The 19,691-nt window shown below is 38.1% G+C and overlaps 1 protein-coding gene across 1 annotated transcript in view; it reads right to left on the bottom strand.

The window, feature by feature from the left end:
• FHIT (fragile histidine triad) overlaps positions 1 to 19,691 on the bottom strand; it is a 1,585,586-nt gene that overhangs the window by 31,488 nt on the left and 1,534,407 nt on the right. The window contains 2 exon segments of the mRNA XM_027863677.1: positions 9,476 to 9,548; positions 9,550 to 9,582. Coding sequence (XP_027719478.1) covers positions 9,476 to 9,548; positions 9,550 to 9,582 — 106 coding nt within the window.

Genomic DNA, 19,691 nt, shown 5'->3' on the forward strand with positions numbered 1-19,691 from the left:
AAAGAAAGAAAGAAAGAAAGAAAGAAAGAAAGAAAGAAAGAAAGAAATTCCAAGCAAGAATGTCAGGAGACCTGGGTTCAAGTCCCTTCTCAGTGATTTCCAATGGACCTTAGGTAAGTCCTTTTATATATACACATACAAAGTTAACTTGCTATCTATCTATCTATCTATCTGTCACATATACATATGTCTTTCTTTTTTCTTTCTTTCCTTCCATGTGTGATGAGATAGACATATATGTTTATAATATGTTATGTGTGTATATATGTGTGTATATATACATACATGCATGCATATATACATATTACAAAAAGAGCCCAGGGATGAGAATGAGGAGGTCTGAGTTCTAGTCCATTCTTAGCCATTGATTTCCGTTATGAATTTAGGTACGTCTCTTTGCCCACTGTGCTAACCATCTGTAGCATTTTATGATTTTTATGAGGGTTTCAGATACAGACACTCTAAATAATGCTCAGAGCATCACATAATTTTTGTCTCTATAAATAAAAAATCAAATACAGTCCATGCCCACTAGAGTCAAAATATTGCTAAGGACCTCCATTACCCATCCCAAGCAAACCAGCAAATTTCATCTGCTTCTGAAAAAGAACCTGAAGTGCTATAGATTTAGACTGTATATACTACTTACTCCAACTCTCTCATTTTACAGAGGAGGAAACTGAGAGACAAAGAGAAGAAACAGTTTGCCCAAAGTCAAACAGGTTGGAAAGGGCAGAATCAGGATTCAAACCCTGATTCCCTGACTTCTGGGCATGTTCCACTACAATGCAGAGGTTAACTGTAAAATGTTAAGAACATCTGGGTTCACCTTTGAAATACAGAATGAAATTTTTAAAAAGGGGAAAATGAAAAGGAACAGAAAGACTACTAGATAGACAGTGTTGAAGCTCACCTTTCAAATACAGAAACAATAGCAACAGGTTTTTTGTTTGTTTGTGTTGTGGCTTAGCTCCTATACCATCTCTTCTATGAAGTCTTCATTAATCTCCCTGAGAGTGTATTCTTCCCCTGTCCCCAAATTATCACACACATGCTTACTTAACATCACCTAATATCACTCAGGCTCAGTTACCTCATCTGTAAGGTCCCTTCCAGACTGAAATCTATAATCCTATTAATATGGCTCATTTATTACAATGGTAAAAGAATTGTTCACATTGCTAAAGGCAAGTCAGAGGGAGCTGTCCAGGAGCTGATTCTTTTCTTGAGACTATTCTTCCTCCACCCTTCTAAATTTTTTAAAGACATTCTAGGAGTTGAGTGTTTTTGGAAATCTTCCTTTTGACTTGTTTAGCAGCCATCCCTGCCTATCTTGTGCATTTATGCATGATCTATGTCTCTCCAGTATTTTGTGATACTGACTTGTTCTCAGAGGCATCTATTTGTCTTTACATTTCTCTATGGAGCATGGGGGAAAAATACAGGAAGCAGCTTGGGTGTTGGTATTGCTGCCCATGTTTATGGGGCCCTGTATGTGAGGTTGATAGGTCTATGACTTCACCTGTATTTACCGTTAGAGGTGCACATCTATCCATCCACTCATCAAATGTTTATTATGTATTTGCTATGTACAATACACTGTGCTAGGTGTTTGGGGACATATAAGTGCAACAAGTAGAAATAGATGTCTTTCAGTCACAGCTTCCAGGAAGAAGCACGTTTGCCTGTAATATAGAAGAAGGCAGGACTCAAGGAAAAATAATGAGCATGGATAGGCAAGGCTGGGCATCTGGTCAGCTTTTTAACTGGAAAGTAACAAGACCCATTCTCCCCTTTTTAGGTTACAAAAAATGAAATTCAAACTGTGGTAAAACTACACTAACACTTTGGGGACACCTTGCACAAAACTGCCATTAGAACTCTCACTGTTTTGGAGAGCAGATAATCATAGCACTGAAAAAATCACTAAACACAGACCCACACATTCCTCTTTTCTCTAAACCTTAGAGAGCATTATGGCCATGTCTGGATATTGTTACTCCAAAGAGGGAGCCAGGGCAGTTGAGCCATGAGAAAAGAAAGACAGCTGCTTCCAATTGCTGTGAGGACTACACCACAGCTTCTCTCTTATACTGGAGTTTCCTGCAGTCAGTGAATTAAATATTGGAGAACCTGGGCTTCCCTGGTGACCCTTGAATGATGACCAATCACACACTGCCTAGCATAATTTGTTATTCCTGGAGGAAGGAGTGCAAAAGACTTCATGATTGCAGAGCAGTACGATGTTTGGAGTATGCTTGATGGTCCTGGGTGGCTTTCCTTGTATGTATCCCTGAGGAAATCTTGCATGCAGACCATGCTGCTTGAGGGTCCTTGATTAAGAAAGAACCAGTGGAATTTGACAGTAATGAATTTGTGTCATAGGTTCATCAAAATCTTTGTCTTTGACAGGAACTTCTGACCCATTCTACTTTCCTTAACACCTGACAGAGGTTGGGGAATCCTGACAGTTAACGATTGTGGAACCCTAACAGTTAAGACACAGTAATATTTCAAACTGTCCAAGTCATCATGTGGAGAAAAGGAATATTTCTTTACTGTCAAACTCTATGGTCTGTGATGTAAAATATACCAGAATGCAACCAATTAATTTACAATAAAGTTTGAAATCTCCCCCCTAGCATTGGTGATGGATTTTTTTTTCAAACCAATGATCTGCCATGAAAATTATGACATTGCAATCTATGAAGGGGATATATATTCAAGTCTTGTGAGCTTTTTCATTTTGTTTTTTTTTTATTTTCTGCTTTTGTGTATGTGTGTGTGTGTGTGTGTGTGTGTGTGTGTGCGCACATGTGCTACAATATACTAGGCTGAGACCTCTAAAGTGTGTTGCATGATAACAGCAGGCATTAGGTTTCTCTCGGATTTTACCATCTCTAGTATAAAACAAGCAAAAAGATAATGATTAGAAACACAGAATAAAAGAAAAAAGAAGAAAAACTCTTATAATATTCCATAAGATATTAGGTCCATGTGGGTTCAATAGGTCCAAATGGAAAAGAAGAAAATCAATTTCATGATGTCAAGGAAATATAATAAAATTACTTGCCAACTGAAATAATGATTACTGGTGGGTGGAACAGTGTGATTTATTTTTAATTATAATGCTGATGGAGGAAAATTCACAATTAATAATAATAATTGTGAATGGGATGAGCTCACCCATAAAATGGAAGCAGATAACAGGATGGATTAGAAACCAGAATCCAACAAAATGTTGTTTACAAGAGACATACTTGAAACAAAAAGACACAGAGTTAAAATAGAGAGCTGGAATAGAATCTAATATGTTTCAGCTGAAGTAAAAAAGACAGGGGTAGCAATCATGATCTCAGAGGAAGTAAAAGCAAAAATTTTGTGGTTGTTGCTGAGTCCTTTCAAGTCATGTCTGACTCTTCACGGCTCCATTTGGATTTTATTGGCAAAGATACTAGATGTGTTTGCCATTTTCTTCTCCAATTCATTTTACAGATGAGGAAACTGAGGCAAAGGGTTAAATGACTTGCCCAGGGTCATACAGCTAGTAAGTGTCTCAAGAAATAATCAGGGATGGGAAAAGGACCCACATGTACAAAAATATTTATAGCAGCTCTTTCTGTGGTGGCAAAGAACTGGAAATTGAGGGGATGCCCATGAATTGGGGAAAGGCTGAACAAGTTGTGGCATATGAATGTAATGGAATACTATTGTGCTATAAGAACTAATGAGCTGGCAGACTTAAGAAAAACCTGGAAAGACTTATATGGACTGGTGCTGAGGGAAGTGAGCAGAATCAGGAGAACATTGTACACAGTAACAGCCACATTGTGCAACGATTAACTTTGATAGACTTAGCTCTTCTCAGTAATGCAAGGATCTAAGACATCTTCAAAAGTCTCATGATGGAAAATGCTGTCCACATCCAGAGAAAGAATTATGGAGTTGGAATGCAGATCAAAGCATACCTATTTGTTCTTTTTTTTCTTCTGTTTTGTTTTGTTTCTTCTTTCTTATGGTTCTTCCTATTGGTTCTAAATCTTCTTTACAACATGACTAATGTGAAATTATGTTTAATAGGAATGTATATGTAGAGCCTATATCAGATTGCACACCATTTTCAGGAGGGAGGAAGGAAGGGAGGGGGAGAAAATTTAAAACTCAAAAGCTTATGGAAGTGAATGTTGAAAACTAAAAAAAAAATGAAAATAAAAAATGAAAAAAGAAATAATCAGGGAAACTACAAGGTATCATAGATAATGAAATAATAGAAAAAGTTATAGAATGTTTCTCTGATAAAGGCCTCATTTCTCAAAGATATAGGGAGCTAAGTCAAGTTTATAGAAATAAGATCCATTCCTTAATTGATAACTAGTCAAATGATGTGAAAAGGCAGTTTTCAGAAGAAATCAAAGTTAGTTATAGTCATGTGAAAAAACGCCCCAAATCACTATTGATTAGTGAAATACATATTAAAGCAATTCTGAGGTACCACCTTCTACCTATCAGAAATGACAAATGCTGGAAGGGATGAGGAAAAATAGGTATACTAAGAACTGTCGGTAGAGTTGTGTACTGGCCCAATCATTCCGGAGAACAATTTGGAACTATGTTCAAAAGACTATAAAACTGTGCCTACCCTTTGACCCACCAATAACATTACTAGGTCAGTAACCCAGAGAGATCAAAGGAAAAGGAAAAGGATCTACATGTGCAGAAATATTTATAGCAGCTCTTTTTTTCATGACAAAGAATTGGAAATTGAAAGGATGAACATCAATAAGGAAATGGCTGAACAATTTGTGGCATATGATTGTGATGAAGTACTACTGTGCTATAAGAAATTATGTGTGGGGGGGGTGATTCTAGAAAAAAAGAAAGAAAACATGGCAAGACCTATGTGAACCGATGCAAAGTAAAGTGAGAAGAACTTGGAGATCATTGTGCATGGTAACAGCAATGTTATAATGTTGATCAACTCTGAAAAGACTGACTGCTCTAATCAATAAAATGATCTGAGACAATTCCAAAGGACTCATGATGAAAAACTGCTATCCACCTATAGGGAGAGAACTTATGATCTCTGAGTATAAACTGAAGTATAATTTTCTTTCTTTATTTTTTTGGTTTGGGGGTAATGTGGCTAATATGAAAATGTTTTGCATGATTTCACATGTATAATTAATTAATATCACTTTGCTTGCCTTCTCAGTGGGTGGGGGAGGGATGGGAGAGAGGGAGGGAATTTGGATCTCAAAATTTTAAAAACTGTTAAAAAATAAATAAATAATATATTTTTAAAAAATGCTAATGCTGCTCATAGTTCAATTGCGCAACACAAAACTAATCCAAGAGTGGCTCTTTGAGATGTCATAAGAACACCGGAATATTCTAGGTGGAGGGTTCATTTTAAGGAGATCTATCAGTGACACCCAAATTCTCCTAGCATTCAGTTAGAAACCTTACATTTTTCTTTGATCACTTCCTCCCTTTCATCCCCCATAACTGATCTCTTAGGACATCCATTTACATCTTCTTACTCTTCTATTTCTACTGCCTCTGCCCTAGTCTGGGTCTTCATCGATTCTTGCTTGTATGACTGTAAAATATACCTCCTGTAGCTTACCTTTCCTACCAAACACATGGCCACTAAGTTTACAGAGTTTAAATAATAACAATAGTGATAATTACAATAATTGCAACACAACAATAATTACAACAATAATTACAAACACAAAATGGGAATAAACATGTAGTTGCATTAGTAGAAGGAGCTCCCATTTGAGGAAACTCCTTCTACTAACGGAGGTCAACAACTTTTCTGCAATTTATAATCTTAGAGAATTGTCCAGAGTCCTGCAAAGATAGGTGAGTTATTTAGGCTATGTGTCAGAGGTAGGTCTTGAGCCCAGGTCTTTCCATTTTTTGAGGCCAACTCCCCATCCAATACTTCTCTCTGACTGGCTTTATATAGCACTTTAAAGACCAAAAAAAAAAAATCCAATCACATTCCATACATTATTTCACTTCATCCTCATAAAGACCTTGTGGGGTAAATGCTATTATCCCCATTACAGATGAGAAAGCTTATCACCAGAAAGATCAAATGCCTTCCCAAAAGTCACATAGCCAATTTATGTTTGCATAGGGATTTAAACCCATGTCATCTTGAGTCTAAATTAGACCTTTGATCTACTTCACCATGCTGCCTCATTTACATAGCTTTGTAAAGTGGTCTGGATCCCCAAATCTAGCCTCTCATACAGGCATTCACAACGATGACATTAACACGAATAGATACATCTCAGTTACTCAATATAAGAGAAATAAAGGAAGAATCAAAACATTAAATGCACACAAATCTGGTTCACATTCTCCCACAGATACTATAATATTCATAGGGGAGAATGGACACATACAGAACTAGTAAGATTAGAACCAGAGACAGAGTAGATACTCATAAATTGGGGAATGGCTAAAGAAATTATGGTACACTAAGGTAATAAAATATTATCATGTCAGAGGCAATAAAGATTCATGAATGAAGACAAATCATGTGCTTGGGCAACTTACAGCTCTACTGAAGGCCTCAATATTCTTGGTGCCTTCATGTACAATCTATACCACAATAAACCATTCCTCTCTGCTAACTTCTGCCTGATTGGTAAATCAACTATTCAAAAAAAATTAAACTGATGAAGCAATGACAAGCTCTCTAAACTCACAATTACCCTCCAAAGGGCAATGAGGAAGCTATGCTACTGTCATGATAAGCTATTCCCTTAAACCAGAGAAGTGATTAAGTTCCTTAGGTAGGCTTTCTGGGTGATACAGAAAAGCCCAATTAGCTTTTCATTCATCAGGATGCTGGATTTCACAACCAGCTTCAAGTCTCTGCTAATGACGAAGCAAATTCAAAGTATACCTTTTTTCCCTTACTACATCAGAGGCAGAAGAAGAGAGTGACAAACACCTGATAAAAGTATCACTTCTGTCAAGTTGTAGATGGTGGATGTCAGTCAAAAGGCCTGAGCTCTCTTCCAATCAGCTTCAGCCTTTCTCTAGTCAGTCAACAACTCCGAGCCCTGCTTGGAACAGCTGAAAACTTATTATCAACTAACTCTCCCCTTCTCTCTCACCATTTCTTCCACTCTGCTGGCTTCTTCAACATTCTCAGTGGCTCAGATCAGAGCACCCTTGTGCTCAGTGACTTATCACTCCTTTTTGATATAAAACTCAAGAAATTCACCCTACTTTTAGCTATGAAATGACTAATCCTTATTTAATCATTCCACAGTTTCCAAGCAATTGATTTACCACTTTGTGAGTGTTAAACTTTCAAACTCAAAAAACTGCAAGTTGATCCTGCCCTTCTAGGGGAAAAAAAAATTAAATTATGAAAATAAAACAACTACAATGCCCATATACTTTGACCCAGAGATTCTATTGCTAGGTACATCCTACAAAGAGGTTGCTGACAAAAAGAAAGGCTATATGCATACTAAAATATTTAGAATATTGCTTTGGTGATAGCAAATAACAAAATAACTTTTGTAATTGCAAAAAAAAAAAAGCTGCCTATTCACTGGAAAATGGCTAAACTGATTGTAGTACTGAATTTTAAGGAACTCTTACTATGCTGTAAGAAATAATGAATGTGATGAATACAGAGAATCACGGAAAAACTTTCAGGAACTGATGCAACGTGAAGTAAGTAGAGCCAGGAAGACAAATGCACAATAATTGTAATGATATAAATGAAAAGAACAATAACTATACAATAAATAAAATTGAATATTAGTAAATTTCAAAAAACTAATCTTGACCTCAAAGAAAACATAAGAGAAGACACTTCTCAGTCCTTCACAGAGATCAGAGACAATAGGATTGAAACTATATCTGTCTATTTGTCTCTCTTTATGTGTGTGTGTGTGTGTGTATAAATATATGAGTATATATACACATATATATATACATATATAGTCAGATTTTTAAGATGTTTGGTAGATTTTGCTATTTTTCTTCCTCTTTTTAAAATTATTGGTTATAAGGGCTGGGGAAAAGGGAAAGAAGGAAATATTAGCAATGTGAAAAAAACAAAATATATAAATAAATATTTATTTTATAACACAAGGACATGAAAATGAGCCATGGCGTCCCCATGCGCTGGAAGCTCCATCATTTCTCAGTCTTCAGACAAGTCCTCCCAGTTTTCTATTCAGTCTCTTTAACAGTTTATATCTCTCCAAAACTGGAAATAAAAACCGTCATTGCATGTCTATGTTTATCAGATTGTCATGCACAAAAGCTCTTTTCTGTCCCTTTTCACAACCAGTCTACTTCCTTCAGATGCCTACTCTTTCTGCTACACCATCCTTCCTCAAGTCCAAACTGTTCTATCTAACTTTCAGGACTCTCTATACGCTGATCCCAGTTGCTCCACATTAACAATGTATGTCTCTACGGGAAGAACTCCATTTGCCCTGTGCTTCTAATCCCCACCTATCTGCTTTATTTTCTTCCTTTTCTTGGAGTAGCCTCCATGCCCCAATCTGACCCAATCTGGATTTGTACCTAACTACTCCAACCTGTGTTTCCTTCTCCAGATAAACTCTCTATTTTTTTTTATGTGTCCTTGTTGTATCTCTTTTAAAAGACAAGAAGTTTCTTGAGATTCAGGACTACTCAGCGTACTCCTGTAACCTTCATAGCACCTCTCATATCCTCAATAAATACCTAATGCCCTACTGGTCAGAATATAAGCCATACTCCTTGTATATGTATATATGTGTGTATGCATGTATGTGTTTATTTGTGTGCATGTGTGTTTGTGTGTGTGTATTTCTCTTTTCAAAGATATCACATACATGCATACACACATACATACATACACACACACACACACACACTATTTTTCTCTTTCAATGCGACATAATTTTAAGAATGTGGCCCATATTCTCTATGTTCCTTTTTTCCGCATGACAACCTTGACAGTTTGGTGTTTCAGTGTATTTTACCTCAGCTCTCTCTCTCCCTGTTTGTCTCTCTCTTTCTTTTTTTCTCTCCATCTCTGTCTGTCTCACAGTTATCAATGGATTATAGACACATGTTTGATGGAGGAAGTCTATATGTAACGGAAGTAGGATATAGATAGATTTTGATATCTATCTCTTTACCTATCTACACATTACCTTTATATATCTATACATAGATATTATCTCTGTCTCATTTTCTAGAAATAAATCTCTATTTCTATACCTATTCCTCTCTATTACTATCAGGTTCAATACAAACCAAATTTTATGGGAAAACCTAATTTAAATACAGTAAAATGTATCTATAGCACACTCACAAGAAACCAGTTTGCCTCTAGGTATTGCATATCAACAAAATGTTGGGGATATGAACTTATCCTGTACACAGAACTCACCCCTATTGCAAACTCTTATCTGTATTTATTGGTGAGATGCCTTACCTTCTTTATTGGAAATATGCCCGGAGCTCAGCCGCTTCTGCTGCCATTTCATCTTCTGACCTCCATGTGGCTGGGGAGTCTTCTTCTACCTTATCGTGCTTCTGAAGCTTTCAGAGACAAAATGATATGCCAGTCAATAGGATGCCACTGTTTCAGTAAATGCTCTTTTATTAAGGGACAGTTCTACCCACAAGTTGTCCCTAATCATTTCTATCAATTTTACTTACCTGGTTTGAATGCTCTTTGTTCTACTCAAAAAGTTCAGAGAAATTCTTAAAAACTGTATTGAATTAGTTAGTGTGTGTGTGCGTGTGTGTGTGTGCATGTGTATGATACACACACACGCACACACACATGATTAAGAGTCAAAGGAGGCGCAGCTAGGTGGAGCAGTAGATAGAGTTCCGGCCTTGGAGTCAGAAAGACCTGAGTTCAAATCTGGCCTCAGACAAATAAAACTTACTAGCTGTGTGACCCTAAGTCACTTAACCCTGATTGCCTCACCAAAAAGCAAAAAAAAAAAAAAGAGTCAAAGGAAGGGAACAGTATAGACCACAGATGATAATATAATGAATTAGAGATGCAGTCTGTGTATTCTCATCTTTTCTCTACCTCCTTTCAATTGTTCCCTCCCTCCTTCCTCTCTCTTTCCTTCCTTTTCTCCTTCCTTCCTTTCTTCTTTCCTTTCTCCTTTTCTTCCTTCCTTCCTTCCTTCCTTCTTTCATTCTTTCCTTCATCTCATACTTACATTTTCTGGCTTTTTCTCACCTCTGGATTTTTAAAAACCATAGGCTCTTCTTGCCTTTACCACAATTGCTTTTCATTACCTCTAGTTTCATTAAGGATTTTGGTTTAGTTATTCCTAATGAATGCAAAGGAGTGAATAAGACAGTAGGGGAGAATAAGTACAGGTGCATAAACAGAACTTATCTCTTTCCACCCCAACCCCAACAAGAGACTTCAGGATGATAAACTGTAAAGAATAATTAACAATGAATACAAATGGTGGACAAATAGACATGTCTTCATCAACTGAACTGGCTTTAAATCTTCAACCACTGATATTACGCCACTATCCATTAAAAAGAGTTTGTATAGTCCTCAGTAAAAAAAAAATACTAATGCTTAAATATAATATTTATATGTAAATAGTACACAAAAGCTCCCAAAGTCTTAGTGCATTTCTAACCTCTTTAAAGCATAAAGCCATTAAAGAAGAGAGTTTCACCATGTTTAGCTTGGCCTGAGAGGGAACAATTAGGCACATTGGGATGAGTTTCAAAGAGATGTCTTTTAGGCCTCTAACAATTAGTACTATCCCAAAGTGGGTTCCCTCTTTAATCAAAAATTGTACACCTACTGTTCAGGCATAAATAAGGGATGGCTCTTTGGATGGGGAAAAGATGAAGAATGAAATGGAGGCAATGTAAAAACAAAAAATATCAACAAATATCTATTTTATAACCCAAGGACATGAAAATGAGCCATGGTACCACCACACCTAGAAGATCTGTCATTCCCCAGTCCTCAGACGAGTTCTCTTGTGTGTGTGTACATATGAATGTATGTATGCATGTATGTGAGTGTATACACACATGTTATAGTAAGGATTATTTCTCGGCAAATGGATTGAGCTACTGAGGGGCATTCTAACTCTGAGGCCTCATGATTCTTAGCTCTCTAAAGTCTTCTCCAGCTCAAACATTATTACTCTATGACAACAGTTGGAACAACTCTACTCCCCAAAACAGCATTTCCCAGAAGAGATGGAGGACTGTCTAGTATGCTGAGATGGAAGGGACTTAATCCAATCTTGTTCATTTTATAATGGGGCTGAGGCCTGGGGATGTCATACAACTTGTCCAAGATGACACATGTAGATAATAATATAGTCAGAATTCAAACCCAGATGACCCAGTTACAAAGCCAGTGGGCTTTACACTATATCATTCCTTCCCCTTTGTTCTATTTGGTTTGAGGGTCAAATACAACGGCAGGTTCATGAACGTCTAGCTATGTCTCCAATCTTTATGTGCAGTTTTTTCCCCCTTCGAATCTTATAAAGAGCTTTTTTTGTTTGTTTGTTTGTTTAATTTAAATCATCAATTTTTTAAATTTCCTAATTTATTTGTAATGTGCATTGTTGTCAAAAAGACAAATAACATAGGGCCCCCGCCCTGATGGAGCTTGCAATATTTTCCACTAAGTAAGGGAAACTACGAAGAATAATTAAATTGAATAACTTTAACGAAAAATATTCTAGGTTTAGCCCAGCCCAACAGCAAGACCATGAAAACCAATGGACATTTCCCTCCAGGTACTTAGACACAAAGCTCAATACAAAAGGGAAAGTCAATTGAAGAGAGGTGACACATAGTCTGCATTTCAGCAAAGTGGCATTTCTACTCATGGTGCTTTCAAGAGTAAATGAGGATTATTAGCATATAACCAAACTGAAAATATGTTTATGAGAGTGATCTATCTTCTACTCAGAAGTTAGCTTGGAGCAAGTCAGTTTTGCATTTTGCTACAAGGATTTAATTCTCTTTAGTAGATGGAAACGACATCAGGAAGTAATTTCCTTCCTTGCAAGAGGCAGATATGATGTCATTGCCCAGGGCCAGGCAAACTGGATTGCTCTTCGTCTAGTCAGAGACTAATTTCATTCTGATACTTGCTCCAGGTCAGCTGTAAATCCATCTTCTAACAATTCAATAGAATGATGAGGAACACTTCCAACCTCCAGAATATATGGCCTCCCCACTTCTGGTACTCATGTCAAAAGAGACGGAAGCCCAGAAATCAAACATTAAGTGGCTTCATGGTGATGCAGATTCCGCCAGATGAGTCCAAATAATTTAGAGCCTTGGAATGTCAGTATTTTCCTGGATATTAGGGTAACCGTCTGTTATTTTCATATGCCTCGCAGATGGTCATGTCATGCCAAGGCTTGTGAATGGTTTACAAGAGACATCAACAAAATACAAACAAACAAACAAACAAAGGGGGTGTTAGCAAGGCTGATTCATAAATCGATTTTAGTGGGGTACAGTAGAAAGAGGCAAAGGTCCTGGGTTCATATTTCACTTCTGATGCTTATTGCCTGTTTGACTTTAGACAAATTATTTGGCCTATTTTTATTGCCTCGGTTTCTTCATCTGTATAATGAGGCTGGACTAGATGGCTTTTGAGAGCCCTTTTAGCTCAGTATCTGTGATTCTAGGATCTCTTTGAGCGTGCTCCCAACTCCAGAGAATGTGTGGTCTGTCATGCAAGAGAGGGCAGAGAACATGTCTACAGTTATGGCTATTCCTTACATTTACACAAAACTGGTATAGCTACAAAGAATCTGAATGGATAAGAATGAAAAAAAAGGGGAGGGAGGAAGGAGAAGCAACTTAGCAAAATGAACCAACACTGACAGTTTATGCAATGTTCCACATCCACAATCCCTTACCTCTACAAAGAAATGAGAGTGGTACAGCTTTTCATCTCTTTTGGATGGCTAAGCTTGCTCATAGATAAGTATCTAAACATTTCATTTTAAAGGATCCGGTAGAAGATATAGGGACAGCTAAGTGGCACAATGGATAAAGCATCAGACTTGGAGTCAGGAAGACTTACCTTTCTGAGTTCAAATCCAGCCTCAGAAACTTACTAGCTATGTGACCCTGGACAAGTTATTTAACCCTGTTTGCCTCAGTTTCCTCATTTGTAAAATGAGCTGGAGGAGGAAGTGGCAAACCATTCCAGGATCCTTGCTAAGAAAACCCCAAATGAGGTCATGAAGAGTCATACACAACTGAAAATGACCAAAAAGAGAGAAAGGTATAGACTAACAATAAAAAGATGGACTTGTCATTTTGTGAGAGCAAGAAATAATGAATGGACAACCCAAGTATTCCAGTGGTATTTTTATGATGTCAAGAGAAGTCAAGGGGGCAGAGTCAAGATGGCAGAGTGAAAGCAGTGACTTGCTTCAGCTCTCCCCCAAATCTCTCCAAATCCCTGTAAAAAAATGGCTCTAAACAAATTCTAAAGCATCAGAACCCACAAAAAGACAGAGTGAAACAAATTTCCAGCCCAAGACAACCTGGATGATTGATCAGAAAGGTATATTACGCTGGGCAGGGAGAGGAGCACACTTCAGCGTGGGCGCGCAGGCCACAGCAACCCTAGAGCAGGCCTCAGAGGACTGAACCGCAGGCAACTGGGGCAGTTTCCAGATTTTTCAACCCACAAATGCCAAAGACAACTTAGAAGGTCAGTGGGAAAAGTCTGTGACTGCAGTGAGAGAAGAGCTAGGTCTCAGGTGCAAATCCCAAGTGCGGCCTCGGGGGCAGCGGCTGCCTCCTGAGCTCCCGGCCCACAGACTGAGGGGGAATCAAGTGGGTGATTAGAGGGGGATTGCAGGAATCTCTCTGCCAGTGCTGAGGCAGGAATCTCTTGCTTTGCCCATGCTTGGATCTGGGTCACAGTTCTGAGGGGCGGTCCTGGGGCAAGGAGGAGTGCTGGCATGGTAGAACTTGTGGCGTTGGAGAGGAAACACCTCGCCCCTTACCATACCACCTTGGAAAAACTGAAAATTTACAGGTCCCTAGAAGTACCTCTGAAAACAACTGTACAACCCCCTGAAGCTTGGGACAGTACATTCTCCACATTGGAAGCAGACTCTTACCTTAACAAAGAGTTTAAAACTCAAGTAATTGACCAGGATCATGAGTAAGCAGTGCAAAAAGAGTCAGACTATATTATCTTACTTTGGTGACAAAGAAGATAAAAATATACAACCAGAAGAAGACAACAAAGTCAAAGCTCCTACATCCAAAGCCTCCAAGAAAAATATGAATTGGTCCCAGGCCTTGGAAGAGCTCAAAAGGGATTTTGAGAAGCAAGTAAGAGAAGTAGAGGAAAAACTGAGAGTGATGCAAGATAATCATGAAAAACAAGTCAACAGCTTCCTAAAGGAGACCCAAAAAAATACTGAAGAAAATAACACCTTAAAAAATAGCCTAACCCAAATGGCAAAAGAGATCCAAAAAGCCAATGAGGAGAAGAATTCCATAAAAGGCAAACTTGGCCAAATGGAAAAAGAAAGTCCAAAAGATTACTGAAGAAAATACTTCCTTAAAAATTAGAATAGAACAATTGGAAGCTAGTGACTTTATGAGAAATCAAGACACTGTAAAACAAATCCAAAAGAATGAAAAATTAGAAAACAATGTGAAATACCTCATTGGAAAAACAACTGACCTGGAAAATAGATCCAGGAGAGAGAATTTAAAAATTATTGGACTATCTGAAAGCCATGATCCAAAAAAGAGCCTAGACATCATCTTTCAAGAAATTATCAAGGAAAACTGCCCTGATATTTTAGAAGCAGAGGGCAAAATAGAAATTGAAAGAATCCACCAATCTCCTCCTGAAAGAGATCCCCAAAGGACAACTCCTAGAAATATTGTAGCCAAATTCCAGCGTTCCCAGGTCAAGGAGAAAATATTACAAGCAGCCAGAAAGAAACAGTGCTGTGGAAACACAATCAGGATAACACAAGATTTAGCAGCTTCTACATTAAGGGACCACAGGGCATGGAATATAATATTCCAGAGGGCAAAGGAGATAGGACTACAACCAAGAATCACCTACCTAGCAAAACTGAGTATAATCCTTCAGGGGAAAAAATGATCATTCAGTGAAATAGAGGACTTTCAAGCATTCTTGATGAAAAGACCAGAGCTGAATAGAAAATTTGACTTTCTAATACAAGACTCAAGTGGAACATGAAGAAGTAAACAGGAAAGAGAAATCATAAGAGACTTATTAAGGTTGAACTGTTTACATTCCTGCATGGAAAGATGATATTTGTAACTCATGAGACCTTTGTCAGTATTAGGGTAGTTGGAGGGAAAAAAATTATATGTATGTATGTATAGATATAGATATAGATAGATAGATAAATAGATAGAGGGCACAGGGTGAGTTGAAGATGAAGGGGTCATATCTGGAGAATAAAATTAAGGGGTGAGAAAGGATTATACTAGGAGAAGGAGAAAGGGAGAGGTAGAACAGGGTAAATTGTCTCACAAAAAAACAGAAAAGAAAAGGCTGTTACAGTGGAGGGGAAACAGGGGAAGGTGAGAGGGAATGAGTGAATCTTATTCTCATAGGATTTGACTTAAGGAGGGAATAACACACACTCAATTGGCTATTGAAATCCATCTTACCCTACAGAAAAATGGTGGGGGGAAGGGACAAGAGATTAGGGGGATGATAGAGAGGAGGGCAGATTGGGAAAGGGGATAATCAAAAGCAAATACTTCTGAGGAGGGACAGGGTCAAAAGAAGAATAGAATAAGTGGGGGGTGGGATAGGATTAAGGGAAATAGAGTTAGTTTTTCACAGCATGTCTACTATAGAAGTGTTTTGCATAACTGCACATGTATAACCTGTATTGAGTTGCTTGCCTTTTCAATGAGGGTGGGTGGGGAGTGAGGAAGCGAGAAAATTTGGAACCCAAAGTTTTAAAAACACATGTTTAAAAAATGTTTTCACATGCAACTGAGAAATAAGAAATACAGGAAATGGGGTACAGAAATTCATCCTGCCCTACAGTAAAATAGGAGGGGAAGAGGATAAGAGAAGTGGGGGAGAGATAGAAGGGAAGGCAGACTAGGGGAAGGGATATTCAGAATGCATGCCATCTTGGGGTGGGGGGAGAAGCAAGATGGGGTGAAAATTTGGAACTCAAAATCTTGTGGAAGTAAATGTTGAAAACTAAAAATAAATAAATTTATTAATAAAAACAAACAAACAAAAAAAGACTGTGACTATTAGCTGCTACTTTGCTTCATTAAGGGAGTTCCTGGCTCTGATGATATCAACCACAGGTTCAGACCTAAAAAACTCCCCAAAGTTTTGATCCTGTATTTGCAGACTTTTTGGCATTTCCCCCATTACTGTGTTTTTGTGCCTTTGGAAGGAATAATCTTCAGCAAGTACTTTGTTTTTTTGTTTTTTGTTTTTTGTTCTTCCTCTTTTCTTTTAAAAAAAATATTTTATTTTTTCTTAATACATATAAAGACAATTTTTAACAGTCATTTAAAAAAAATTGTGAATTTCAAATTTTCTTCCTTCCTCCCTCACCTCCTCCCTTCCTGAGATAGTGAGCAATTTGATAGAAGTTATGAATTTGCGATCATGCAAAACACATTTCCATATTAGTCATGTTGTAAAAGAAGACACAGACAAAAAGAAAAAAAAACATGAAAAAAATAAAGTGAAAAATAATATGCTTCGATCTGCATTCAGATTGCATCTGGATGGGGGCAGCATTTTCCATCATGAGTCTTTTGGCATTGTCTTGGATCATTGCATTGCTGAGAAGAGCTAAGTCTATCAAAGCTGGTCATGGCACAATGTTGCTGTTTCTGTGTACAACATTCTCCTGGTTCTGCTCACTTCACTTTGCATCAGTTCATGTAAGTATTTCCAAGTTTTTCTGAAATCAGCCTCTAGCATGTACTTTGACAGATTGTTCAGAGTGTGGAGCTGGGCTCTGTCAGTTCATCAATAAACATTTATTAAGCACCAAAAAAAAAAAAAAAGAAGTCAAGAAAATTCTCCCTGGCACACTGGGTGTATTCTTTGTGGCCAATTTATGGGAGGACACAGATGGGAGCTGTGTAGAATGGGTAAGCCTGAATGGGCTGCAATCTACATCACTGGAAGGAATACCAACATCCATGAGATCATTGATCCAATTCCATTTCAGTATTTCATTATCAATCCCACTGCTTATCTGAAGCTTTTGACAACATTCCATTGATCTCCATGAGGGGATACATCCTGGCCATCTTTCAGAAAGTCTTCACTACCTGCTGGTTTTCCTTTGTCCCTTTCTACCTTTCCATGAGGCTGATTGTTTGGGTTGGCCTCTGAGACTGCCATTCCCCAAGGTCATTCCTCAATCACCAATGCCCAGAGAAATCCCCTTAAACCATTCAAGATTCTGAGTGAGCTCACAAGGCTTCAGCCTAATTGTTGAGTACTTCACAGATGAGAAATGGGAGAGAAGCTATGCATATCCCTCCACACACACCTTGTCCTCCATAAGGAACAACTATCCAGGTGCTGTGAAACTTGCATATTATGATGTATTTGGAGAAAACTCTAGCTTCACTAAAGACAATTCGATAGTGTAGCACTGACACCAATTTTCTCTGCTAATGGAGAGGAGCAGTGAAAAGAGAAATCTACAAACCATGAATAATCCCAAAGAATTTACATTTGCCTTTGAGATACAGTAAGCTACAGTGGCTGAAAAAAAACAAGATTCTAGATCTAGTTTTGAATCCCGACTGCCACTTAATATCTGTGTGACCTTGGACAAGTCATTTAACTTCCCTTGAACTTCAATTGTCTCATCTACAAAGTGAGGAGGGTGGAGTATCTGATTGTTAAGTGCCCTTCCAGGATTGGATCTATGAGCCTATGATTTCTTTGTAAGCTTGACAGGCTTAATAGAAGTTTGGCAACCATTAACAGAGCCATAGAATGTCAATTCAGAACAGGCTTTGTCTAATCATTTCATTTTATATATAGAAACAACAATAATAATGGCTAATGTTGACATAGCATTTTATAATTTCCAAAGCTTCTTCCTAGCTCATTACACACTCACAACAACTCTATTAGGTAGGCAGTGTATAACTTATTATTTCTATTTTTACAGATGAGGAAACTGAGTCCCAGAGAAGTGATGATATGACCAAGGCTACACATCTAGTTACTGGAAGAGCTCAGACTCCAATCTGGATCCTCTGACTCAAGATGGAGTCCTCCTATCACACAGCCTTAGTGTCAGAAGTAGGGCTAGAACTCAGGCTTCCTCAATCCCAGTATAGGATGTGACATGGAAAAAAATCTCAAAAACTCACTAATCCCAACCTATTTCTCTAGACTGATTTCATGTTACTGCGCTTCCTCATATACTCTGTGCTCCATGTAAACTGACATGGCTGATAGTGTCATACATGTTATTCAACTGCTTCGGGGCCTTGGCATGGGCTACCCCCAGGCTTCAGCTCTGCCTCTTGGACTACCCAGATCCCCTCCAGGTCCAACACCAGAACTCTCATCCTCTTTGTTAGTTCCCCCTAATTATCTGGTGTTGACTGTGTGTAGATCTTCTTTACTGTATATGTTGGTGCTCCCTCTAACAGACAATAATGATGATAGTTTTTATAGAGAGCTTTTTTAACATTCATCAATCTTTTTATATATGTTATAATAATGATAGCTCACATTTATATAGTGCCTACTATGTGCCAGGCATTGTGCTAATCTCTTTACAAATATTATCTCATTTGATCCTCACAACCACCTTGGGGATGAGCACTATTCTTATCCTCATTTTATAGATGATGAAACTGAGGCACAGAGCAGCTAAGTGATTGCTTAGAGTCACACAGCTACTGCTAGAGGCAGGATTTAAACCCAGCTTTTCCTGACTCCAAATCCAGCATTTCACCCACTATAATATAAGGTACTGGTAAACAGGGAATGTTTCATTTGTGTCTGTAAATCCCTTGTACCTATCATACCAACTTGGCATATAATTCTTGTTTCTGTCGTTCAGTCGTGTCTGAGTCTTTGTTACTCCATTTGGGGTTTTCTTGGCAAAGATACTGGATTGGTTTGCCATTTCCTTCTCCAGCTCATTTTACTGATAAGGAATGGAGGCAAACAGGGTTAAGTGACTTGCCCTGGGTCACACAGCTAGTAAGTGTCTGAGATTCTTTGAACTCAGGTCTTTCTGACTCCAGGCTGGGCACCCTATCCACTGCACCCCCTTGTTGCCCTTGGTATATAGTAGGAATTTAAAAACCACTTGTTGAACTGAACTAAATAATTAAAGCGACTAAATTAGAGGAAAAACGTCTACATTAATAGCAACAGAGAAAGAGAATTCTAACTTTGGTTGGCTTCTTAGCAGAAACTGCCAGCAAGTACCTTGCAAGGAAATGTTCTTTTTGGGGCAAGAATCTTTTATTAAGACCAGGATGCGTGTGTGAATGTGTGTTTGTGCATGTAGAGGTATGGTAGGATGGTGTTAAGAGCCTCTATTCTATGACCAGAGGCTAATAGCGAGGGCCACATCTCACAGCTTATCTCCTCGTCCTCTTCAGGGCTGCTGAGTCTAGGTTCAGGGATTATG

Source organism: Vombatus ursinus, unplaced genomic scaffold (genome assembly GCF_900497805.2).
Source record: "Vombatus ursinus unplaced genomic scaffold, bare-nosed wombat genome assembly UNPS02014773.1, whole genome shotgun sequence".
Taxonomy (NCBI): domain Eukaryota; kingdom Metazoa; phylum Chordata; class Mammalia; order Diprotodontia; family Vombatidae; genus Vombatus; species Vombatus ursinus.